Genomic DNA, 26,366 nt, shown 5'->3' with positions numbered 1-26,366 from the left:
CACAACTCATTGTTGGCATCAGTGGGACTCAGATGGGTCATAACAGGGGGACTGTGCCATTTTCCCAGGGTTAGTGCCCTGAAATTCAGTGGTTCCTGAAGGTGATATTAATGCATATTTAGAATGAATGCAGAAATTGTCTCTAAGTTTACTTCATGAAAAAGATTCCCTGTTGAAATGTCCATTCAGACTGTGAGGCCCATGTTTGTGGATTTGTTAATGCAATGAATTCATGTGCTGTCTGGGCACAGCTCTAACTCAGAATCATGTTGCAGCATGAACAATATTCCCCATCCAGGTGTGAGTTAGAACCAAAACTCTCCTTCCAGCAGATGAAAAAGAGGATGCTAAAAATATATCTCAGAATTACAATCCATTTTCCTCTATTACAGTATTAATGCATCTTTGGAATGACTAGAAAATGCAATTTATGTTTTTCATCTCTAGCTGCCCTGGAGACATTCATGGGAGATGCAAAATGTTGAATCAGATTTCGTTTTTAAAACAAAACATCAAGTAGAGGCAACCTATCACTGCACTTGTCATTTCCCTCAGACAATATTCTGGGAAGTTGTTTTCAGTTTCCTTTGAAGAGATTATATGAAGGGTCAATACCTGGCTAAACCAAATTCATTCTTGCTTTGCATGCTTTTTGAATTTTTTATTGTTTAAAAATGGCTTTATGTTAAAAAGTTGACTTTGATCTTTAACAACTGCAGAATTGGTTTCTAATGGAAATCTAAAAGAGTGAAAGTCATGAGACTCTGGGTTTTTTGGACTCAATCTTTATAAACATAAAGGAACAGAACAACTCATTCTTTCCCTTTATTTTCCAGTTTCTATTTCTAACTCTTTAATATCAGAGTGGGAGGAACATTTATGACACACCAAAAAGGCAACTGGTGGTGTGAGATTTCTGTACTTCAGTATTGCACCAGCATGGGATTATATAAGAGCTGATGTCTCAGTATTCCTTTCTGGAAAAGCTTCCCCCTTTTAAAGGATCACAAATTTGTCTTTAAGAGAAGAATAGCTCTGGAGAAAAATGGCCATCATAGCCACCAGTGTCAATACAATAATATTGTATTCTGTGCAAAAGTGTCCCTGCACGTGCTCTGATGCAGCTAAGGTGCAGTCCCACAGCAGTAAATGCTGATTGGTGTCTGACTCTTTCCAACAGCTCTCTAGATATGCAGCTAGAACATTTCTCTGAATTGTTTCATGTGAACAATGGCCACTAATAAGGCCAGAAGAGGTGATGGGAACACATGGAGGAGAGGATAAAGGGTGTGATACCTCACTCAGTCCTGACTTGAGGTACCTAGAGCTGATGGAAAATCACATCCTAAATAGATCCATAGCAGTGGATGGCGAGGGAGGCTCCAAAGAGGGTCTCTGTTGCATTTCATGGGAAAGAAATAAGACTTTTCCTGCAGACTCAGGGTGGTCCCATTCTACTGTGAAGATTTGTTTCACATCTCCTAGTTTCTTAGCACACACAGACACCTCAGCAAGAATGAGGAAAGAGCAAATAGAATTTAACTTTGCTCTCAGTATGAAAAAATTAGTTTTGAAAATTTGTGTATTGCAATTGAAACTGGAACATGATATTTGGGTTGCAACACATCTTCAGAGAGAACATGTTAAAAGTGCTTTGTATTTTGATATAACACATCCATAATTCATGTAATTTAGTCAGGTTTCTGAAAGTGAGTCAGATGATGATTCAACTATTTTCAGCACAAACAGCCTCTGAAGTGTCATCACTGGAATTATCAACAGAAGTGCTCATAAACTGATGACCCTGTTTTCCCACATCTCTTGGAAGTGATATGGAAGTTTGAAACTGTAATACCTTCAGCCATGGCTATGACTGTAGCCCATATCTCTGTCATGCTGTGAATTTGTTGAAATCCACTCCTGGTATTGACATCCTGATATTCCTTTTAACTGAAGGGAGAACAGTCTATAAATGTGGATTGTGAGGATGTTATTGTATAAAGACTTCTGAGAAAAACTTCAGAGATGGGTAGCAGCAAAGGAAATTCTATTATTCATACTGTTTTATGACTTAAATTCAGCCTTTCCAAAAGTAGAACATGAGCAAAATAAAAATACAGTTGAAAAAGGACCTTTGGGATATAATCTGTCAAATTCACAACTGGGAAAATGTGAAAGGACTGTGGTCTCCAAGGGAGTAAAATAAGAGACCTTTCAGAAAGTACAAGTGGCTTGGAAATCACCTTAACTGCTATTTAAACTTGCCTGTAAAAGAAACTAGGTTACTACGATGTGTGAATATTTTTTTTCCAATGTTCTTTAGCCTACATAGATATTTAAACAAAATTCTTGAACTATTTTTACCAGTTGTTGGACATGTGGCTAACAGAATTGCTTATTCACCCACTTCTTAAATATTCAGCATATTTGCAAGGCATTTCAAAGGGATAGAGTAGAGAGCAGTCTGGCATTAATTCACTCTGGGGTTTCTTGTGGCTGTTTCATGTTCTGACAATATGGAGTTATGTTATATTACAAAGTCAACAAGAAAACAAAACCAGAGACAAAACCTTTCAGATACGTTTGTCCTCCCTTTTGTTATGAAATAAAAATGTGTGTGCCTTGTAACAAGGGGGGAGAGAGAGAGAGAGCAATTGGTGTCTGGAAGTTGGAGATGCTGTAAATGCTTAGCATGGTCCTAACCTGCCCCTGGTACCATTGTGGGCACTTGTCAAAGACAGGGCTGGACTTTCAGTGGTGATGGACTTATGGTTGCAGGTCACATGGAGCTGCCAAGCTGCTTCATGTGACATGGTGTCCCTAGAGAAAGTTTTAAATGAAATTCAGGCAAGTTTGCAGGCAGGAGGAGAAACTAGATTCCTAAAAGCGTCCTCAGCTCTGAAGCAGAGTGGGGAAGATTTTCACTCACAGCCATGTCCTGGGCAGTGCACCAGAACTGACCTCAACAGTTGCTCTTTTCTTCCATTTCAGAGATTCAGGTGTTACCAGGCAATTCCTACAGTCAGAGTATTCCTGCTGTTGGTCAACTGCAGTTTTGGGGTTTGAACTATTGGAAAATTCTCTTCAGTTTCAAAGCTGCTGGTTGGCTGTTCCCAACTTCAATATTAACAATTCATTAGTAAGGTCAAGAACAGCTTCCAAACAAGTCACTGAACTCTTTGGTGCCTGAATTGCAACCCTTGCCTACTAATTAGTTGTAACAAACAACACAAATATACATGAGGTGTCTGATATTAAGTATGAGAAGTCCAACCCACTGGACAGCAAAAGAGGTGACTGGTGTTGTATGCACAGTGAGTAGCTGTGAGACAAAGCCACAAGTACCTGAGCCACAGCATAGCTGGAAGAGTATTTGAGAAAGGAGAACAATGTGACCTGGACTATGCATTCTCAGCAGATCTCTCAGCTCAAAGGTAAATAGCAAACAACCAGTTCCCACTGGCCTTGCCTTCTGCACCTGCAGCAGGCTCACACACTGAGCAGTGCCAGTGCCGGAGGGCTCGCATGGGCTGGTTTGTCTGTTTGTGTGTGTGTCCTTCCCACCTTGTTGAATGCCATGCTGGAGCTTTCAGTTCAAACAGGCCTACACAATTATATGAGAAAAGCCACCTTTCACTCTGTTTCATGTCAAACCATTCATTTCCAGGCCTGCTAGGAATTTGTCTCTGTGTAAGGGACGCTTCTCAAGTTGTGGTTCACTGGTTGACTCCTGGCTGGCCAAGCAAGGTGCAGGTATTTCAGTGCCATGCAATTTTCCCACAGCTCTGTGTACAGACTGAGACACAGTCATTCGGTATAGAAACCTTTTTAGAAGCAGGTTTAAAAATGTAATTTTATGGTTTCTCTAATAAAAGTTTTCTGAAAGAAACTTTAAAGGTGTGCTTTAACCGCCAGAGTTGTGGGTTTTATAAAAAAAAAATCTAACATAAAATATAGCGTCAGTTGAATGTTCCTCTTCTTCCATGGCTGAAAGTGTTGTGGAATATTGACCAGCTCTTTGCCTGACTGTTTGTTGGTTTGTTTCAAATTAAGCATGTTGCTCAAATATTAATCTGGATGAAAAGAAGTTTTTCAGTTAATCTGTGATTGTATGGAAGATTAAATGATTCAGAGAACTGTGTGTGTTCTCCCCCAAAAATTGATTATTTTGTGAGTGCAAAAGATCTTACATATAAATGAGAGAGAGGGAGAGGGTTTGGTGCACTTTTTATCCTGTTATTTTCAGGTTCTCTCTAAGAAATTCTGTTATGAAAGTCAAGAACAGTCTATCATCTAATCAGTTTCAACAAGGTTATGTAACCTTATATGACACTCTCCCTTTGTAAGAAAAGATTATTGTTTTTACTTAAAATACCTCAGGGGAAAATGAGATTAAAATGTAATAAATACATTCCTCATTTATTTGTTTCCAAAGTATGAATAGAAATATCTTGAACACTTCATGAACAATTAGCACATTTTAAAAGGCAGAAAAGATAATATACTGATCTTAAATGTGTGGAACTTAATTTTTCTTGTTCTTTTACTTACATCTCTTGCTGGAAGTATCATCTTCCTTGCTTTTGCTGAAATATTTATTTATAATGTTTTTATTATATGTAGAACATTATGTTGGATAGATCTGTATCAAAACTGTATTTTTTTCCCCTTCAAGTTGTTTCCTGAAACTCTGAGTGGGTTCTATATGGTTGCCAACAAGTTATTAAAAGTAGAGATTTAGGACCTCACAGTTCTTCTTTTTTTTTAATTGTGGCTTTATCATGATTATAGATTATGAGCTTTTCACTTACCATGGAGTATTCGAGGCAAGACAAAACATAACTTGCAAACAGATACATTTTTCCCTCAGTGTGTCCCCAAATCCACTAGCCTGTTTAAATTTTTTTTTAACTCTAAGTTTTGTTACAATTAAATTCATTAGAATGATTTCTGGTAAATTAAACCCCTTTTTGTTTCATGCCTTTGCCTGTGGACTTCAATCAGAGCCATATAACAGGTTGAAGCGTGACACACCCTCCTCCTTGGCATCAGTGTTCAGTTTAGCAGCAACACACAGGCATTTCTTGCTCTTTGTGGCTAATCAAGGACACAGAGCTTGGTGCCACAAGCTTCTGAGCAGTCTGGGGGTTTGGTGATAACCTTTTATTGTCAGTGTCATCATGCTCATGGGCATAGCAAGTGCTGAGTAATCAGCTAAAGGAGGTAGCTGTACAGAAGGGGCTTCCTGCCCTGTAACACTTCTTTTTGTGTTACAGAGCTCCCTTTGCTTGGCACCTGCTGTTTTCTTTGACCAGGAGTGACAGTGTGTCACTCCCAAGCAGGGGCACTGAGCATGAATGCACTTCCTTAGATGTGCAGTCTGGCAATGTGTGCATCCTCACCATCTAGTTTGTATCCTCAAATAAACAAAATCAGTTGAACTTCTCAACACTCCTATTAAAAACACACAACTCTAGGTCCTTCCAAGGGGGGAGACTGTATATAAAGGAATCATGCACCTCCATTAAACTTTTGAAAACACAAAGTGTTTGGATACCTCTCCTCTGAGAATGTACAAAGGTTTTGTGTAGAAGGCAAGGGGGGTGAATCCATACAGCGGGACAACTATAATATGAAGAGTCACTCTCATAAATTAATTGCAGTACTTACTTGTTGACTTTTTTTTTTTAACAGATCCTCCCATTATTCTATGGGCAGTAGAGCTTTTTCCCATGACAGTATTTTCATACCTGATGGGAGAACAGAGAGTGAACAGGCCATTCAAGCAATGTCACAGGAGAACGTTTTAGGAAAAGTCAAAATTCTTCAGGTAAGAAATTGCCAGTGGGAAAAATATTTAAAATGTGGAAAATGGTCTCCAGAACATGTTAAATGTGCATGAAGATGGGTTGCTTTTCCTATAGCCTTGGGACTGATTCTCAGCCTTGTTAAGTTCTCTGGCCAGAAGCCATTGCAAGTAATTCAAATAATCTGCAGAAGTTACAGATTTTGGTCTTGAAAAGTACAGCAGTGATGCTGTAAACATATCTGCAGAAAAATCTGCACCTGTGGGATTCATCTGAATTGAACTCATGGTTTTGGCGTGTCCTGATCTGTATGCCTAAGTCATACAAATGTGGTAATGAGAGAAAAAAGGAAGGCAGTGTTGAGGGCAGGGAATGGCATGCACAGTGAGACTTCTTTGCAAAGCCTATTTAATTATATGTTTATATGTGTTGCATTTTTTTTCCCTTTTCTCTCTGCTGTTTCAATGGTTTTGATGGAAGGTGGATTTGTTTATCTCTCCAAAGCATAAACAACATATTTGAGTATTTGCTTCTAAAGAGCATTATATGATCCACTTTCCCTTCTTTTCCAGGACTCTCCCATTAGTGCTCAAATTACTTTTTTGCTTTACTCCCTGTATATCTGTAAGATTCACAGCTTTATGCCTTTCTAGACCTTGAGAGAGCTGTCCTTCAGAAACATGTTGCACTTTACTGTGCAGGATGCTGACATATCCTGCCAAAATGCTGATGAATTTTTAATGCTGTGCAAGTGCTGTTACCCTGAAGATGTCTAGCAAAATACCATTGATTTCTCTTACCTCTGAAGTCTACCCACAATCCATCTTTCCTGGTGAGTGGGAGATCCTGAAATTAGACAGCTGTGACCTTCAGGATGGAGCTGTTCTGCCTCCTGCCTGGTGCTGTCAGCACACGGAGCACCTGCCCAGTGCTAGCCGTGCTGACTGTGGATGGACTCTGGAGTAAAGCCACACTAGGACATCTCCAATTCCTCTGTGCTGGCTTTTCAGCTTGAGTTTCCCTGGGTCAGGTAGATTCGGTGCATGCTATTTTCCTGGCTGGAAACCACTATATTTCAAATGACTGCTGACTCTGGGCCAAGACCTGAGGTATGTGGGCCTGTCCTGCAATGTCCCACAAAGCCCACCAACTCTTTCAGGGAGCTGTGCCCTCCCTGTCTGTTGGATTTGCTTCCTTAGCCTCCGTATACTAGCTTTTCTCTGAATAACTTCTCACTTCCAGTGGTGTTTTCTCTCATATCAAAACTCAGCTTAAAATTCTCAATGGAAATGCCTTTGCTAAACTAAGCCACCCGAGAAAAAGTATAGTTAATGCAGTTGGTAACAACCATGTTCACTAAGCAAATGCTAAATCAAGAAAATTAGAGCAAAATTTCACCCTTGAAAGTCACAAAATAAATAGCCAGTGGTACTCTCTTGCTCATATGAACTTTGCATAAGCGTTTTTTTTTAGTGTGGTTAATTGCATGTATTTTAAGTGGCAATATTGTTTCAGCTGCTTGATGTAAAAAAATGTGCTTGCCTTTTTATTTAAAATTGAATTATGGTAGTTCATTTTTCTCATTTTAGTGTAGCTGGAACCTAGCCTGTAGCATACCAGATTCATTTTTCAACTCTGATGATGGTGGTGAGAGCCACTTATTCATTCAGAAAAGGAATGCATAAGGAATGCAAATGACACTTTTCAGTATTTACATGTTCACACAGAACAGTCATACATTCATCTAAATGTCCATGGATTTTTTTTTGTAAACCCATGGAAAGCTTCCCTGTAATAAGCCCAGGGACCACTTCTTGTATTTTCAAAAATTGCTGCCCACCATGTAACTTTTCCCATTTCTCTAGGCATGATTTCTGCAACTGTTCCCTGAGTTTTAGGAAAAAGTCGTGCCAAAATCCCATTGTACATTTTAAATTGACTTTAGAGTTGAGTCCCAGGTCTGATGAGTTATTTGGACTATCATCCCTGTTTGAAGGTTTAATGCACTGCATATCCCATCCTTTTTTTCCTGCTATTCTATGAGCCAGTGCTTGCTATGTGATTTTGCAGTCACAGAAAATGTTGATGCTCTGTCTCCTGATACCAGAAGCTTCTATCATCGTTGAAATCTTTCTGCAAGTTAACTCCAGCTGGGAACATCTGTATTTCTTAAAGCAGTGGATTAAGAGGAGACAGTTCTCTCTTGTGAAGAGCACTCTTCTCCCTAAGGCAATTCTGTGGCCAGCCATCAGCATTACTGTGGCTTTGCCAGGCTTGTATGTCAGGGTGGAAGCACAGCACTTCCAATTTCCATTTACCTGGCAACGTACTCTTCAGTAAAGAATTGTTGCCAGGATTCTGTGCCCTGTGCTGACTCTAAACTTGCTGCATTCCAGATAGAGATCAAAAGCTCTGCAGATTTTAACCCTTTTTTCAGGAATGTTTTTTTGGAGGAAGTACAGAAAATGTTCCTGGAAAACTTAAATTTTTTTTTGAAAAGTCCCCTCACTTACAAACCTAAGAGACAGCATGGTGAAAAGGGTTTTGAAGTCAGAGTAGCAATGCAAGCCATTTAATACTGATGGTGCTGGATCTCATTGTGGGGATCACCAAAGTGTTTCTTCCTTCTTGTCTTGCATTTCTGCTGACTTCACAGTGTTGATGAACCCACAAAACTGTTGTGTAATGGTGCAAACTCTGTAGTAATCTGGGCAGCTGGCCAGCCCGTGCACTGGTTCAACTGCTTATTGTGGGAATTCTCTTTCTAATTATGCATGAAAGGCAAATTAGTTCTTTCTGGAATTGCTCTCATTTGGTTTTATTGATTTTCAGATTGGCAGTATTCATCTTATCATGCTTTCTGTAAATGGATTGGGTCATGTTCAAGGGTTTTACTGTGTGCTAGAACTCAGGCTGAGAATAGCCTGACCTCTCATAAACCTCCAGCAGCCCTTTTGTATCCTGTAGTTATTTTGTGTTGGCTGAAGCCATTTGGTGTTGTAAAAGCAGTCTTTTCCTTGTTCTTTGGAACTGCTGAGATTTATCATTACCTAATTTTTAAGATCCAGGGCAGAAAACCAGAACCTGCTCCCAGCAAGAGGTGGTACACAGGGACTGGTACTCTTAATGTTGAACCCTTTTAGTTTCTGGGGATCTGTTGCTTTACTTGTCATAAGGGCTGTGAATGAGACACAAGGAATGTTTAAAATGTAAATCTAGCAGTGTGTCAGAAAAAGCCCCACAACCCAACTCTTGGAGCTTCATTTTACATCCTTCCCTTCCAGAGGTTACTGGTTGGTTTTCTTCTCCCATCAAAGTGTCTTAAAACAATTTCCTGATGTTTTGTAGCCGTGAGTCTTCTTCCTAACTCTGATATTTGCCAGAAATGTCATCAAATGAACAGAAGAGGGTTTTTATTTCAGCCTCATAAAAACTGCAGCAGGCAAAATGGAAGCTTGTTTAAAACATTGTTTCGTGAAGTGTCTACACTACTTTCTGCCACTTGCTGTGACAATACCATGGTGTGACAGTGCTGCTGCCTTTGTTCTCCACTGCTTGCCTTCACTGAAATTATCTTGGGTCATCTGGCATCTGTGCAGCTGCAGCAGTCAGCTGCAAGAAATATTAAAGATTGACTGTGACATATGGCTTATGGCCTTTAGGAACTACTGGGTCACATCCTTTTTTGTTTTGTTTTGTTCCTTTGTGGCCATGTAGTTTAAAACAAACCCAAAGCTATAAAGCACTTATTTATTATACAGATATGAATTATGAGGAAACATTTTTCATGAATCACAACTTCTCAGTCAAATGCAAAAGGACAACTTTTAAAGTTAATATTTCCCTGATTTTGTAATGATGCATGACCTGTGTCATTTTCTTCTTGTCAGACCTTATGACTGTACAGTTTGAATTACGTTTCTTTTAGTCATTAGCATATCTTAGCTAATGACCAGGCCAGTGCTTCTCTCACTCTTCTTTGCAAATCTGTATTCTACCAGCCACTCCCAACGTATCTTCTGTTTCTTATTGCCCAGATCTCAACAAAGCTACAAAGCCATTTTTCAAACCTCAAAACAATTATCTTTTACCATGATGCTCTGAATTTTTCAGAACTGGGAGTGAATTTTCACTTAATTATTGCCTAGCTTTGTATTTCTTACAATTAATTTATTTATTGCCATTATTTCCTAGTGCCACTGCAGACAAATCGTTTTCCTCATATTTGAAAATTCTTTTTGCTTGATAAACTGAATTTATAATTTTTTTTCTAAACCATTCTAGCATTTCTTGGGCAAGCCCTCTTTTTCTTACAATCATAGTAATCCCTGAAAATAAGCTTCCTTTCCAAGGAAGGAAAATTTTCCTTCCTTGCATCTGCTTTGCTTTAGGAGAGACTGATATGGCAAATGCCACAGATGCTGTATCTTCAAGCCTCTCCACAAAATCTTCTTTACACATGAGCATGTGTAAATGATCCATCGTCACTGTGCACCAAAATCTTCATTCATGTCTGGATTTGTTGCAAAAACACATCTCTAGAGGTCCATTTACAGTTTGCTCCTTCACTGTTCTTCTATTTTGGACCCTCCCAAAAAGTTTCTGCAAGTGTATTGCCCCTAACCACATGCTGCTCCAGCAATGGAGAGTGGAGTAGTTTCTTCCCTGCATCTTGTATCCAAAAGGTCTGTGCTAATACTTGTTATTTTCCTAATTTTCTATAGGTTTCTATGTTAATTTTATACCTGGATTATTTTCTAAAGCTATACCAATATAACTTTTCGCTTGATGCTTTCTAGTTTATTTTCTCCTTGATTAAAAAAAAAAAACAACCTTATGTGGGGTATTTAATTTTCTAGATATGCTGCAGATGTTCCTGTTTGGATTAAGAAGTGGACTCCCACACTTCACCATGAATTTGGTGAACTCTCTTCTGAGCCTAGAAGAGAAATTTTAAGAGAGAATATGATAGAGATGCCTGAAATCATGAGTAGAATTGAAAAAATGTATAGAGACCAATTATTCAGTCTTTCACAGCATGAGAACACATGAGCAACAGCTGAAACTAGTAACACTTCCAAATCAAAACAAATATTTCTTTAAGCAAAGTTGGACTGTATAAAAATTCCTCAGATGCCACAAATCATTGGAGCATTTACAAGTATGGGCTCAGTGTAAGCTCACCCTGTTCTTATGTATTCCCAAGGCATTTGATTTTTGGGTCATTCTGAGAGACTGTACAGGACCAAGTGGAATTTCAACAGTGTGCCTCTTTTTAGGACAAGTGTTAATTAAGTCATTATTTTCCATTTATATATAACTAGAAAACTTAAGTTTCAATTAAGTTTTGTTATATTTAGGCATTGCAAGCAGATATGAAGAGTAGATCTTTGAGTTGAAGGGGAAGTATGACCAGCATTTCTTGTAAGCCTTGTTGGAATGGAATAAGTTGAAATAGTACACTCTGTTTTAATGATTTTTAACTGAAGAGAACAAGCAGCTCAGTGGATGCAGTTTTGGATTCAGTCCAGGCATGAAGCCCTAAGAATGATGTGGTTTCAGGGGCCTGAATCCAACAGACATGCAAGTAGGCATGTACACAGAAGAGGAGCAAAATGGAAGTGAGAGAGGAGATGTACAGCCTGATCTGGGCTCTTTGCCAATTAATATGGAAAACTTGTTCTGTGGCATTTTCTATGCAAATGCAAAGAGTGCTTTGAAAGTCTGGGCTTTTTTTATTAGCTGCAGGTGCCAGACAACGCAGAACAATTTTACTTAGGAGCTTTATTCCTTAAGTTATTAATGGGAAGCTGGTGTCAGCTAAGTAGTATCACATTTTAGCAAACTATTTTGCATGAAATAGAAGTGGGCCTGTGTCATGGTCCAATTACCAAGAAAGATTTTAAAACCTGAATGAGTATGAACTTATAATTATCTAAATTCCTAGTATTTATTTACCAGTATTGGATGTGCAGACATCACTATTGCACTGACAGCCACTGAATTGTGTGAATAGAAAAAATATCAGAAACCTCATGAATCTTCCACAAAAAAAAAAAAAAAAAGGTGGATGAGGTAAACTTGGCTGGGATATCATCCTATCATCCTAAAGCTCCCTTGTGTGTGGTGTCTCCAGCCCCTGCTTCATGGTGTAGGTACTGTGTGGTAGCTGAGCTGTTTTTTGGTGGTGAGAAGGGTTTGTAAGTCCTGTGGAAATGTTTTCCCACTGGCTGCAAACAGAGGGACCAGGAGTGCCCACTGGAGCTGATAAGGCTGGAAATGGGAGATGCAGGCACAGGAAGTTCATCTGTTCCAGCTGCTTCCAGTTGACAGATTTCAGAGCAAGATGGTGGTTTCTGGCTGCTAAATTACAAGTTCTCTTGAACAAACCAAGAGAGACCAAGGTCCTTGACTGAGCCCATTGTGCATCTGTGGAGATTTTCAAAAGGCTATTTAGCCACAACATGCAACGGGAGAAGAACAAAATGTGATGCCTGCAACTTCTGATGACTGGCATTGCAAATAATCCTCCTTAGGCAACAGTCATCCACAAACTGTCAGCACAGGGAATTTTTAACTACAGAGGATTTATAGTTATGTGTTCAAAAATATGTGTCTAACTGAAACTTCGGAGCAATTTAAAGCAGATGCTCCTTTTCAGGGTTTATGGCCTCTTCTCAAAGGTCTTCCATCTTAAACTGGTGTATCTCCATCTCTGGGTGAGACTATTTGAGTATTCTCCCAAGTAAAATTTTTGGGTTTTTTATTTTCTTTCATGGATGATGCATTTTTAGAATTTTTATGATTGACCAGGTAGAAAATCCATCAGTGTGGAATTTTTCTGAGTGGGTAATTGAATTACATTGCAGTTATATTCTAAGCACATTCTAAAAAAGACCAAGAAGCAGGTTTAGCATTACTCTAACAGCAATAAGAATAAGTTTGCTCAGTAGTTAACAATGAGCTATTTGAGATTTTGACATTTGCTCATTTGGTATTTAGTGTCAGCTTTAGAGATTAGAATGCACCAAAAGAAACTGGCCAGTGGAGAACTACTGGTGGAGCTTTTTGTTTTTTAAGATACTTTTTTTTCAAAAAAGGCCAATAAATAAATAATACAGAGAAGCACCTTTTGTTCTGGAAGGGTGAGGGTTACTGGAGTTTATTCCTCAATCTTCAAACTAATTTATTCCAGTCTGAGCAAGCAAACTTTTAAAGCTTTGAAACAATTAAAAAAAACCCCAAACCAAAAACCAGTCATGACTGTGTACAGTCCATTAATATCGAGGAAAGTATATTTCTTGGAAATATCAGGAAAATAACATTTTAAACTTTTGTATACAGAAAAACACACTGTTATTGCAGAGCCCTCAAGCACCCTTGATGGTAATTAAGAAGACCATCCTTTTTCAAGCACAGACCTTTCTCCACAACAGCTCCACCACCAAACTCCCAGCAAGCACTGCACACCCACACTTACATCAAGAACTTCAAGGAGATCAAAAGGGTAGCACACCATCCCTTCATCCAAAACACGCTGCAAGCAATATGTTAACGTGTGCATGTTCCCACCATGAACAGATGCACAGATCCTTAGTTTCCTAGCTGGTTGCTCAGCAATCCTGATAGTTCCAGTTTTCTGCCCAGGACAATTATTTGGCTAGGACTATGACTTTAGGAAGAAGAAAAGAGCAATCTCAACTTTGAAAACACATCCTCAAATTAATACTTTTTTTTCTGAAATAATTTTATTCTGGGTCTAATATTGAGAAGGCCTGCAGGAACAGAGCAGAATTAAAGGCCTCACACGATCTCATACCGACCATTTTGCCCCTTCCAGCTCCCATGTACACAATGGAATCATGTGAGATTTCAAGTCAGAGAGCTGCACTGCTAACACAAAAGCCTGCAAGGACTCGCTGAAAGCCTTGCCTTTAGATTATGCCAGGTGAGAATAAAAGTTTGCCATTCAGAACTGTCCACTATGCCAAAATGCATTACGATATGAATTTCACTACTTTCTGCCAAAATTCAAATGGGCATAAATTACTAACACAGTGACGAGACTGAGAAAAGCTATTCTAGTTTGATAACCTGACTATGAGGAGTTTCTGCATGTAATTTTTCTTTTAATGGTTCAATACAGAAAACTGTTAATGTTTTTGGGATAATATGGATAAACTTGATATGAGTCTAGCCCACTGGGAGCTATGGCAAGAAAGACTAATCTGAACTGAATTCCTTTAGAAGATATCTTTCCTTAACAACTCCTCACGTGTGCATTGTGTTACTGATTCTATGCTATAGGAAAAAAAAAAATCTTTGTTTTACTTACTATCTACTCCAATCTTCCACAGCTCTCAGCAGCAAACTTTTCTTAGGGTGCTGTGTAAGTACCTGACATTGCCCCTGAATAGAAGCTGCACAGTTGAATTACTTGTTCATAGTATCACAAGACAAAAATGGGAGATCCCCTTTGGAGAATTTTCTGTCCTTGGAAAACAGCAAAGCAGGAAAATAACTCCATGGTCCCTTCTTTCCTACTTGAGAATGATTCCCTGAAATATTTCAGGAAAAGAATATATTCATAAATGTTCCTTGCTCCATTTACTCCTTCTAGGGAATTTCTTCTCTCTTTTGCAAAACGTTCATATTCAAAGTCTGTATGGTACATGTCTCTGCAGTAGCCAGGGCTGCAATTTCTTTAACTCACCCTGCTAGAGGACGCATAGTACATGCTTCTTATTTTATTCATCTTATGCTTGATGTAATTTAAGAGTACTTCCTTGTAACCCTTGACAGAAGATTGCTTCAACATGGAAAATAAATGGTGGGAAGCTTTTTTATCCATCCATCTCTTGCATGTCCCCTGTCTAAACTCCTTTGTGCAACAGCAGTGAGTGGCAGCACTCGTGAGCATGAGCAGACATGAGTTTGTATATTCTCCTATGAGATCAAGCATTTAAAAGAGCTGGATTTCCCCTGCTTTGAGAATTTGCTTCTCTAAGGCAGGGTTGTGCCCAACCCTTAACATTTAAAACTCATGATTAAACATTACAATAAAGATACCTTTTAGAAATACAAATGCATGAGGTGCAGGGTTTGGGGGCTGGAAAAGAAAAAGGTTGCCTTTTGGGGTAGTTTTAGTTTCTCACTGTACACTTTTCTCATAAGCTTAAACAGCACAACTAAAAGGCTTCATAACTACCTTTTATAAACAAAGTCTTAAGCTAGAACATAGATTTTAAAGAGATTGACCATTTCAAAACTCACAGCAAATTTTCAAAAGTTGGCAACACTGTCAAGAACTTGAATTGATCATCCAAAATCAGAAATCATGTAGTAAATTCCTCACTTTAGTCACCTTGTGGGAAGAAAGAAGAGATGGTGCCCACCACGTTGCAACAATGTGAGCCTCAGGAGGCTTTTTGGTTTTTTTGTTTTTGTTTGTTTGTTTGGGTTTTTTTGTCCAGAGTCAGAAGTTGTCCAGAATATTTCTGTGCAACTTTCAGGCAGAGAAGGGGCATTGGCTTGTTTTGCTTGTAATATAAATATCTGTTTTGTTTGTTTTCTTTTTCTTGTTTTTCAGCAACAGTTGGCCAAAAATATAAAATTTGGGCAGCCTCCACAAATGACAATTTCTGCAAGGACGATGGGGGAAGCAAACGCCAGTACAGAAGATGATGCACTGCTCAGCAGCCCCATGGAGACCGAGAGCCAGCAGGACACAGTGATCTCAGACTGCAGTAATAAAGTAAGCACTTAAATTGATGTGTCCGTGGCACTAGAGCAGTGCTAAAGCAGCAGAGTTCACTGAGGTGTAGCAGATGTTTCCAGTGAGGCGTAGCAGAGCTCAGTGGGCTGTTTTACGTGGGAGGGATCTCTCAGCTTGTGCTTCTTGGCCTGGTGGGAAGCATGCTCCTGCATCCTGAGCCAGGTCACACAGAATTACTGGTTTGAGTGCTTGCACTGAGCTTCCAGCAGTGCAGACATTACTTCCAGTGTTGCTAGAACACAGCAATTTTTTCTAATACAGAAAACATTTTAAAATATGGACTTCCCAGCAAGGATAGTTGTTCATAGCATCAAATACCGAAAAGGAAAACAATTTCAAAATAAGAGGTGTGTGAAGCCTAAGCCTATAAAATCCTAGATCTTAGAGTAAGTACACATATTTCTCAAGGACAGGAACCAAAGGTGAAGAAGGGGGAGAAGCATTTTGAATGCTTCCTAAAAGAAAACTTCCAGTATAATTCAAATAATTGTTCAAATTATTCATGGATGTTTTGATGCTGTGGGCACTTAGGTGTCCAGAAGGGTCCTTTTCAGACAGTGAAGAAACATGGTGAGTGAGGAAAGGTCTCTGGAAAGTTTCTAAGGCAAGACTGGTTGAGCTTGTTGCTGTAATGGCAGAAAGGAGTATAGTGACAACCTTCCATGCCAGGAGGCTGGCTTTGTGCCTGGGAACCCTTTGGGAACCTTCCATGGTCCTTAGGATCCTGGGACACTGGGGCATGATCCTGTGCTCATGTTCACTCACACTAGTGCTGGCTGTGTGAAAGGCCAAGGCAGCAAGGGTCCTGTGCAATCCATGCCTGTGTTCAGCCAAACACACTGAAGGCAGGTTTATGGCTGAGCTGGCCCAAATTCTTCATCAGTCTTTAAGGGACGGTTTAACTCCTCTGTGAACACTTCGTTCATGGTTGTGGCTCAAGCTGCCAGGGAGTCAGGCATTTGGGTGGGATCTGCACACTCACTCATCTCCCTTAGCCATCTGGAAAGATAAAAATTAAACCAAATTAAGGTATATTTTTTGCCTAACAAGTACTCCTTCTGGTGTGATCAGATAAGGTGAATCAAGAGCATTCCATGTGCCTCAGAGCACAAAGTGTGCAGTGGGACTGTGGGCAGGCTTTGGCGATGCACTGTCTCTACCCTGGTGCTAGGTGAGTCTGTGTTTGAGACAAACACAGATTCTCTGCAGACAGCCTTCTTCCTGGGTCCTGCAGGACACCCCAGTGTCACCTGGTGACTTCCAGCTCAAAGGATACAATAGTTCAAGCACTAAAACCCACTAGAGTATTTTTGTGTAACACAAGGGAGAAATTCAGTTCTTACCAGCTACTCTTTAAAATATTATGTTTTGAAAACAAAATTAACACCCCTTTGTGCAATTCTTTTTCCAAATACTGAAGGAGCAACCATCCCTACTCAGAGGCAGTTGTAGATACACACAAACCAATTTTACATGGATTGTGTCAGCCACAGCACTGGGTACTTTCACTTGTTTCTGCACACTACTAATGACCTGTGTTCTCAGAGAATTCTGGTGCATGGCAGCTTCCCTGGTTTCTGCTCTTGTCTCATCTGCTGGCCTTGTAACTCCTTGGCATGTCTATCTGTATATGTCTTGGGGGATGGGGTGACTTCTGTCAAAAATTGGTGACTAGGACCACATAGATCTGCTCTACTTTGTACAGCTTTCCTGTGATGCCCTGTGACTTCTCATTTTTCTAACTGAGTAACACAGACTGGGGGCAAGAGCTCTGGGTTTAATTTAACCTGTAGTTGTGTAGCTGAGCTTTTAGCCTTGATATTGACAATCATGTGGTGTAATGGGATCCCAACACACATGAGGTTGTGAAGTATTACTGTGATAGAATGATTAAAACCAATGTTTCTGGACATGATGAATGCTGCTTAAAGCCCTCTGCCTTGAAAATTCCTCACCATGATGGCTTGGACAGGGACAGTAGCTAAAGAGTCCTAGTTCTCCAGTCTTCCATGGCCCTGGGGGATTGTTGGCTCTCTAAAGAGAGTCATCAAGAGCATGGAGTTGAAACTCCTTGCAGCACAGGTAGTGCCTGAACAGGCTAGTATATTTTTTCCTTATGTGTAAGAGAAAATAAAATCATTAAGACCTGATCAAAATCCTCCAAAGCTGTGCTCTTTCTTTTGTTTTGGAAACTGATTATCTTGTTAAGGAAGCTTGAGTGTTTTGCCTTTAGTAGTGCTGTGTAGATAGCAGTGATTCAAGGAGCAGTGAAGACAAGCTCGGAGCATGTAGGGACAAGAATTGCTTATCCATCAGTCCTGAAGAGATAGGAAAGAGGGAAAAATCCTATCCTAACATACACGATTTCACAAGTCATTTGAATCATAATTAATTGATCCTTTCCATTTTAACACTTGTTTATGGTAATCTTTTCTAGTCCACTGACACTCCAGATTTCTTGAGAAAAATGAATTTTCTTGGAACAGGACATGAAATGGAAGAAAAGGTAAAAAAAATCGTACTTGGTTTGCACTGAGTTACATTCTGATTGTAGATATTAGAAGCCTGACAGTTTTTGTTTTCATACATTGTTTCATTGATCATCCAATATTTTGTGAATGCTGTGCAGTTTTGGAGCTAGTAGTAACTAAGATTGAGAAATCTTAAGAGCTGATTGCAGGAAACAGCAGAACCCAGTCTCTGCCAGTCTTGCAGCATTCCTCTATTTGATGTATTAATCACAGAGTCATAATTTTCATAAGTACTTCTAATACTTTGTTATGCCTGCATGTAATTCAATAAGCATATGCAAAACGTTCCCTCAGCTTTTAAGTAATTGGTTCCCTGATTAGCATATGTTTAACCTCAGAAGATTACAGAGCTGTCTTGAAAACAATGTATGTGATTTCTTTCCTTACAGAAGATGTTTTCCCCCCTTTTTTTTCTCTGTCTTCTTTTTCCATTTGAGTTATGCCAAATGCAAGTCTTGGGATGATAACTTGATGACTTACGGAAGAGACGGATGACAGGCTCATTCTTATATGCCTAGACATACAGTTCCACTATTTATTCACAGAAAGAGTCTCACTGAATCACTTTGCTTATATTTGCACTTTCTGAACCCAAGTATTTGAAGGGCATAAGAAATAAAGCACCCATCAAAGCCAGTGTTGTGTTACTTTAGTATTTTGCTGTTTGGAGATGTCTTGGACAATTCCACATGACTCTGGAGGGAAGGTTTTCCACAGGCACTGTGCCAGTCAGAGATCCAATGCTGAAGCCATCTCCCATGCAGAGAGTACAGCTCTGTAGCTTTCTGTTATAAAGCTTAGATAAGTCAATCTGATTTGCTTCTGCCTAAAATGTATAATCTAAATTATTTAAAGATGCAGATCTTTTTTCACAGTAAACAAACTTTAAATTGTCCCAGCGTTTGATGTTGCTTAAAACCCTCCCTGTGCCTTTCCCATTCCCAAGTTCAGAGTGGAGCTAAACTGTGAAAAAACTTCAATAGAATGGTTTAAGTAATTTTTATGTGAAAACTACAAACATGTGTAGTACTGAAAATGGGAAAATATTAGAACTGCAACTTTCATGTCCAAAGTTTGTAATTTGTATAATGGAAAGCCAGGGTTTCTAAATTTTTCTGCTTATAATTCCTTTGAATTCAAATCTGCAAAGATGTGTGTTTATGTGTGTGTGTGTGTGTTATTTATTTACTTATTTAGTTAATGGAACAAATACCTTGATAATGGTTTCTTGTGTTTATGATACAAACAGGTCACTCCAATGAAGTCAGCTCGGCCAAAAAGACAGTTTTCCTGTTCTGGCACAATTGAAACAATCAATTTGGATTCAGTTCCCCAGGCTCTTGCTCGTCTAGACAACAGTGCAGCTAAGCACAAACTGTCAGTGAAGCCAAAAAAGCAGAGGATGTCAAGACAGCACAAGAGATTGACAAAGGTATTAAATGACTGGCCAGACAGTGAGAGGAGGGAGATTACTTTTGAAACTGGGTACAAAATAGCCATAAATGAGTGTACCAGGATCTTATAGGCAGGGGATCTGATTAATGCTGTTATCTCTCTAGCTGGAGAGAAGATGCAAAGAAGTTTTAATATTGCCAGTTGAGACAGCTACTACTTAAACCTGAAGTACTTCCACTAGGATTTTACATTAGGAGAGTTTTCTGATTCTAGCTTTTCTAGTAAAAACTTTAGGTCATAAAGGCCTGAAGATATGTGCTACTGTTAATGCTGCTCTGATATAGGCAATGAGATGGTACAAAATTTGGTTGGAAAAAAAATCAGATTCTCTAAATTGGGCATGGATTCTGACAGGGGTAATATCTTTGCCTTATAAGAAGGAATAAGACTTAAGCAATGTAGCTCTTGCAACAGCTATAGAGAGAAATATAAAGTTGTAGCTTTGTACACTTACTGCACATCTGTTTTAATTTTTATCCCGACATCTTATTAGTTCTTGTAAATGGGACAAGACTATTCAACTATATAGGGCTCAGGAGAGGCCACTTCCTTTCTTCTGCACCACTGTACTTGCATTTATCACTCTTGTAATAAAGAAATTAAATTTAAACCTCTTGTTTACACAATGGTTAACTGGAGCCAAACAATGACTCAACAAATGATAGCTAGACAGGACATTAACTGAGCTGTTTTCCTAAAGGGAAACACTCTTCAGGTGCAGAACAGAGCAGTATTCCTGGGAAGCTCTGGCTGTGCTGTCCATACATGTTCCCACGGTTCCTGCAATAGCACTGGAGTCTCAGCACAGCTAATGAGGAAGATATCCTGGCTCAGGATTTGTGAAAAGAAAGCAAATTGTGTTTCCCTGAGGAGTGTTCTTTCCTGGCTAGCATTGCAGCGCTTTTTTCTGCAGGCAACAGCTCTGTCTCTGCAAGTATCAGATTTGCCATGGGAGAACTGGCAAAACAATGCCCCTAAGCAGGCATTAATTATTTCAGGCTTAAAGGATGGAGTTATAAGTAGCAGAAGAAGAATGGGCGTGTGAAACTCATGCTCTGTACCTTGGGCTTCTGCAAATTTAAAATGGCAGGTCTCAATGTACACCAAAAGGTGATTCAATGTTTGGCGTTATACTGCAGTCACTCTTGGGATGTTTTCTTTCTTTTAAAGGCTATCATCCAAATAGGGGAGAGACACGGGATCTATGATGATGTAATCCATAACTGGGGTGGGGTATATAAATCCAACTGGGGTTGGCTCATCTCAATCACTGTTTAATTTTTAAAATTTTTTTGCATTTTAAACTCTTGGTTCACTGTGAAGGATAACAAGCCAACAGGCAATGTTCAATAACTCCAAACTTGTCTCCAATTTTAGGGATCACAAAGTTTAACAATAACAGAATTTGAGCCAGAGGACCTAGAAACTCAGCTGTATGAGAACATATACCCCGGTTATAATGGACGCTTCACAGCAGACAAGCTAATCCAGGACAGAGATGAGCAGAAGCAGCTTCAGCTGGCAGAGGAAAAAAGAATTGAAGATCACTGGGGTATCCTTGAAGCAGAAAGGATAAGACAGATTGTAGAAATGGAAGAACAAAGAGAAATGGAAGAAAAAAGGTGCCAAGAGCTTGAGGAGATGAGGAAAGAACAGGAAAAAACACCCTGTGAAGAAGAGAGGAGGCAATACCTCCTCGATGAAGAGAAATTGAAAACAGAAGAGCAAACATACCATAAAGATGAAAGAAGACTGATGAAGGCAGAAAAAAGGCAAGAGCTGGAAGAGCCGATGCAGGAGTTGGAGGAACAACATAGACAAAACCTGGAGGAGAAGAGGCACTGGGAAGTAGAGGAACAACAGAGACGAGAGCTGGAGGAGCAGAAGCTCAAGGAACAGGAGGAACAGAGACAAGAACTGGAGGAGCAGAAGCTCAAGGAACAGGAGGAACAACAGAGACGAGAGCTGGAGGAGCAGAAGCTCAAGGAACAGGAGGAACAGAGACGAGAGCTGGAGGTGCAGAAGCTCAAGCAACAGGAGGAACAACAGAGACGGGAGCTGGAGGAGCAGAAGCTCAAGGAACAGGAGGAACAGAGACGAGAGTTGGAGGAGCAGAAGCTCAAGGAACAGGAGGAACAGAGACAAGAGTTGGAGGTGCAGAAGTTCAAGGAACAGGAAGAGCAACGGAGACAAGAGCTGGAAGTCCAAAAGCTCAAGGAAGAAGAAGAACATCAGAGACGAGAGCTGGATGGGCAGCGACACCAGCAAAGGGAGGAACAGCAGAGACTAAAGCAGGAGGAAGAGAAGAACCAGGACCAGAAAGAGCAACAGAGACAAGAGCTGGAGGAGCAGAAGCACCAGGAACAGGAAGAGCAGAGACATCAGGAATTGGAGGAGGAGAAGCATCAGGAATGGGAAGAGCAGAAGCACAAAGATCTGGAGGAAAAACAGAGACGAGAGCTGGAGGAGCAGAAGAGATTAGCACTGAAAAAATTAAAGCAACATAAGACTGAAAAAGACAGTCAAAAGGAAGAAGAAAGAAACTGGCTGGAGCAACAAACAGAGCTCAAGAAAGAAAGTAAGGAAGAAATACAGCAACAAGAACTAGAAGAGAAAGAGCTTAAAGAAGTTGAAATAAAACTAAAGCAGGAGAAAGAGCCTGAGAGCCTCAAACAAGAGAAGGAACAGGAGGAACAAAGACAGCATTTGAAGGAGAAAGAAAAGACAGAGAAGGAACAACCCCAGCAAGTGACAGATAAGAAAAAGAAACGGGAAGAGCAGAGGAAACACAAACTCACTAAACAAATGCACATGGAAAGTTCAGACTGTGTTCTACAAGATGAACTGAAGCAGCAAAAGGAACAAAACGGACATGAATGGAACAAGCTGAAAGAGCAGAAGGTAGACACAGAAGAACAAAATCTTCAGCCAAAACAAGAAAAATCCTTGGAACAGCCACAGGAAAAAGATCAGTTGTGTTCTGCTGGAGGGGCTGCTAGGCATCCAGCAGAGGAGAGGCTCCAAGAAGGATCAAGTTTCCAAAAAGTCAAACAGCCAGAAAAAGGGACTAAAACAGCAGAAGAAATTCTAGCCCAGAAACTGAAAAAAGAAGTTGAGGCTCAGGAGCAAAAACGCATAGGGGAAGAACTTCGGTGGCAAGAGGTAGATGAAAGACAAATGGCATCCAGACCCTTCACATTTCAAGTGTCTTCTGGAGATAAACAGATCATATTTCAGAAAGTAAATCTGAGTCCTGTTATGCCCATCAAAGGAGCAGGACTCTCTTCTCCATCTGTCAAAGACTGCAAGGTGCACACTACCAGTAAGGGCTCCCATTCCCTCCCATCATCAGTGTGTGTACCCCACACAGCTATTTTGGTTACTGGAGCACAGCTGTGTGGCACAGCAGTGAACTTGAACCAGATTAAGGACACGGCTTGCAAATCATTACTTGGCTTAACAGAAGAGAGGAAAAATGTGGATATTCCCTCTCCAGAGAAGTCTGAGAGAAAAAAACAGGATCCCAAACCCAGCAGCAGTAAAATGAAACATGCACAAGAGGCATTGAACAACCAGGCTGTACTGGCTGAGTGGGCCTCTATCCGCTCCAGAATCCTAAAGAATGCAGAAAACAACAAATATAATGAGAGGGACCGAGTGACTGCCTGCAGGCACAGTGATGACTGGACACCCCGAGGACGCGGTGCTCCCCACGGCAACTTGAGGAAAACCCTCTCTGCAAATGCTAAGTTCTCGATAACACCAGCATGGCAGAAATTTTCAGACTTTTCAAAAGCCAATTCAGATGCTGAGAATGTAAATGTGGCAAAAGGCAATGAAACAGTGGCTGTGGGGAGAACCGCTGGCTCATCTGCTGATTCAAAGGAGGATGTGGTTTCCACTTCTAAGGATAACTTAGCTGAAAAGCCTAAAGAGAAAATGGAAACCCATAGGGAAGTGACAGACAACACTGAAGGCTGTAAATTTGCAAAAGATCTTCCATCATTCCTTGTTCCACATTCTATGGGGAAAGAATTACCCCAGCCAGAACTTCCCAATGCTCTGGAAAATCAGCAGAATAACAGCACAAAAAAAGCAGATAAACCACCACCAAATGGAGAAGAAAATGTTTCTCCTTTTGGGATAAAGTTACGAAGGACAAACTACTCTTTACGTTTTCATTATGATCAACAGGCAGAGCAAAAGAAAAAGAAAAGGTACAGTGCAGGAGACAGTTTTGATGGTGTGCCTGACCCACTCACCTCAACAGAAGGTGAGAAAGAATCCTCTGTTTTCACTTCACAAGAAAGTACCTCTCCTGGCACTGGGAGGGCAAACATCCCTGGTAATTTAAAAGACTCTTCGGTTACTGTGGTGGAGTTTTCAACACCTGTGGGCACACCAGTGGTCCCACCAGCCACGGGCCAGAGTGCTCTACCTGCTCATGAGAAACCAGCATGCAAGTCACTGGTCCCACAGAAGCCTGCTTTAGCTCCAAAGCCCACCAGCCAGACCCCACCATCATCTCCTCTCTCTAAAATGAACAGATCAAACCTATCTGAAACGCTGGGGCAAAGGGTGGCTAAAGCTGAATCAGATGGTGGCTGGAGAAAAGAAGACAGAGCAAATGCAGCCCAACCCATACCATCCAATGACTACAAAAATGAAGAGGAAGAAATCAAAGAAAAGAAGTCATTTTTCCCATCTCTAAGTATTCCATGGAGAGAAAAAAATGACAAAAAGCCTGAGCCATTGAAGAAAGGTATGTATTTCTCAAAGCAAATTAGCTATTGTCTACATTTCCAAAATGAGATACTGGAGGTCCAGAGGAAGACATTTGGTCTTAAGTTATAATTTTTACCTGGCATGTTACTTGTGGAGGACTGTCACTTTGCTTAGGATTGTCTGAATGAGTGTGAATTCCCATGCCCACAATTTAATTCAGAAGCCCATAAATTCAGTGTGACCAGTGCAAACTACTTAAGAAAGTTAATTTCAAGGAGGTAACAGTAGTGTGTGTGTTTGTGTTTTTCCTTGGCAGAGATATTACCTCTGCCTCTAGGGAGTCAGGTGATGGACTCTGTGGTCCATGGGTAATGGTGTCATCAGAGCAGTAATTTTTAAAATCTACATTCTGTTGCTTCTTTTTTTAAGGAAATGCTATCTAGCTTAAAGATGTAGGTCCCCTTATTGTGGGCAAATTCTTTATTTAAGCAATACAGCTGTGCACAACAGTCTGTGCTTCAGAGGCAGTCTTCAGTGATGGAAACAATTAGAGTAGCCATAATGTCTCCTCAGAAGAGAGTTGAAAGCCCCTGTGTCCTGAAATGGTATTCTGTACACGAGGGAAAATTACCCTTTCAGAGTAAGGGCACTCAAAAAACCAAGGCAGGAATTCAGCATTTCATTGGGAAATCCCAATTTTTTTCATTCTTGAATTTTTCAAATATCAGGACACTTCTAAAACAGGATCTCAGTAGAACTGCTGGTTTTTTATTTCTTTTTCACACACACACACACACACAAGGATAAATTTGGACAGATGGGTGAGTGTGTCGAATTAGGTCTTATTCCCGAGGCATAAAATCTGTTTCAGGATTTTTTGTGCAGTCTGCAAAGGTCTGTGACTGACATGGCATTCAATGGGCTTAGCTCCAGCATTTTCTCAAGGCAGTTGTAGGGGTTTTCTCAAGACAAGAGATGTGCATTACTCAATCAATTCTTGTCATGTTTTCTTTCAGAAAAGCCTGTCCTTCAGAGCAGGCACTCTGTAGATGGCTCTAAATTGTTGGAAAAAGTGGAAACTTCACAACCACTTTGGATTACATTAGCACTGCAGAAGCAAAAGGGATTTCGTGAGCAGCAAGCTACGAGGGAAGAGAGAAGACAAGCCAGAGAGGCAAAACAAGCAGAGAAACTGGCTAAAGAAAATGTAAGCAATCTTCAGAAACCTGCCCACTAGAAATGCTGACACCATAATTATAACTGTTAGCTAACTTTGTTATGGGGGAATATTTTATTTTAATGTTTGGTAAGACTTCATGAAAGCTAAAATGACAGCAAGTAAAAAGTATTCTGAAAGTCTGGAGTTCCCTCTTGCAAAACGGAGACTTCCAGGAGAAAATGTGGTGCAATAGTTTGGCAACTTTAGTGTAAACTCTGATGATATCAGGTGGTAGTTAATGACAGTCATAAGCAGAACTACTGTGCAGGGGATGGAATAGAAAAATTGTGTGCAATGTTGTTCTTCCACAGAACATCTTACATGAGATGTTAACCTTTAATGCTTAGGGAATAACAGCTGGAATATGCAATTATAGGTGAATATTATTAAGTCAGAATTTATTTTTATTGCAGCATGTACTATTGGGTAAAATGCAGATGAACAAAAGAAGTGAACAATCATGATACCTCCAAATGCCTAAAGCAGACACTGAATTCAATCACTTCTTTCCTGTTCTCCAAATAGCTTTTTACTCTCCACAGCTTTCTATTAGTAAGGGGAGCATTTCTACTTGCAGTACCAAAGTGACACTGCACAAACAGTGATGTTGTATATAAATATCAAAGATGGCAAAAAGGTAGAGCATGTGGATAACTAAATATATTTTGCTGTTTGTTATGAGAACCAAATTTTTGATGGATTCATGCATAACCTGAGACATAGACAACTGATGGAAGAAAACAGCAGTGGGTGTGAAGTTGCCCACAGATGTACACTATGTTTCAGTGCTGCATTTAACAGGGAGGGCTGGCTCAAACTCTTCAGTATTTTGACTGAAATGACAACATGACTAA

At 40.1% G+C, this 26,366-nt stretch overlaps 1 protein-coding gene across 4 annotated transcripts in view; it reads left to right on the top strand.

Annotated features, from left to right (window-relative positions):
* Positions 1-26,366, top strand: part of CRACD (capping protein inhibiting regulator of actin dynamics) — a 129,589-nt gene that overhangs the window by 97,250 nt on the left and 5,973 nt on the right. For 3 of the 4 annotated variants that reach the window (XM_064418092.1, XM_064418090.1, XM_064418091.1), the window contains 6 exons: positions 5,695-5,830; positions 15,397-15,561; positions 18,020-18,088; positions 19,363-19,545; positions 20,946-24,330; positions 25,310-25,500. In XM_064418092.1, the coding sequence (XP_064274162.1) occupies positions 5,711-5,830; positions 15,397-15,561; positions 18,020-18,088; positions 19,363-19,545; positions 20,946-24,330; positions 25,310-25,500 (4,113 nt within the window). In that variant the 5' untranslated portion in view covers positions 5,695-5,710. The remainder of the gene's footprint in view (positions 1-5,694; positions 5,831-15,396; positions 15,562-18,019; positions 18,089-19,362; positions 19,546-20,945; positions 24,331-25,309; positions 25,501-26,366) is intronic. The other variant, XM_064418089.1, reaches the window with a different exon arrangement.

This window comes from Passer domesticus, chromosome 4 (genome assembly GCF_036417665.1).
Source record: "Passer domesticus isolate bPasDom1 chromosome 4, bPasDom1.hap1, whole genome shotgun sequence".
Classification (NCBI taxonomy): domain Eukaryota; kingdom Metazoa; phylum Chordata; class Aves; order Passeriformes; family Passeridae; genus Passer; species Passer domesticus.
This window is presented reverse-complemented; position numbering and strand designations above follow the sequence as displayed.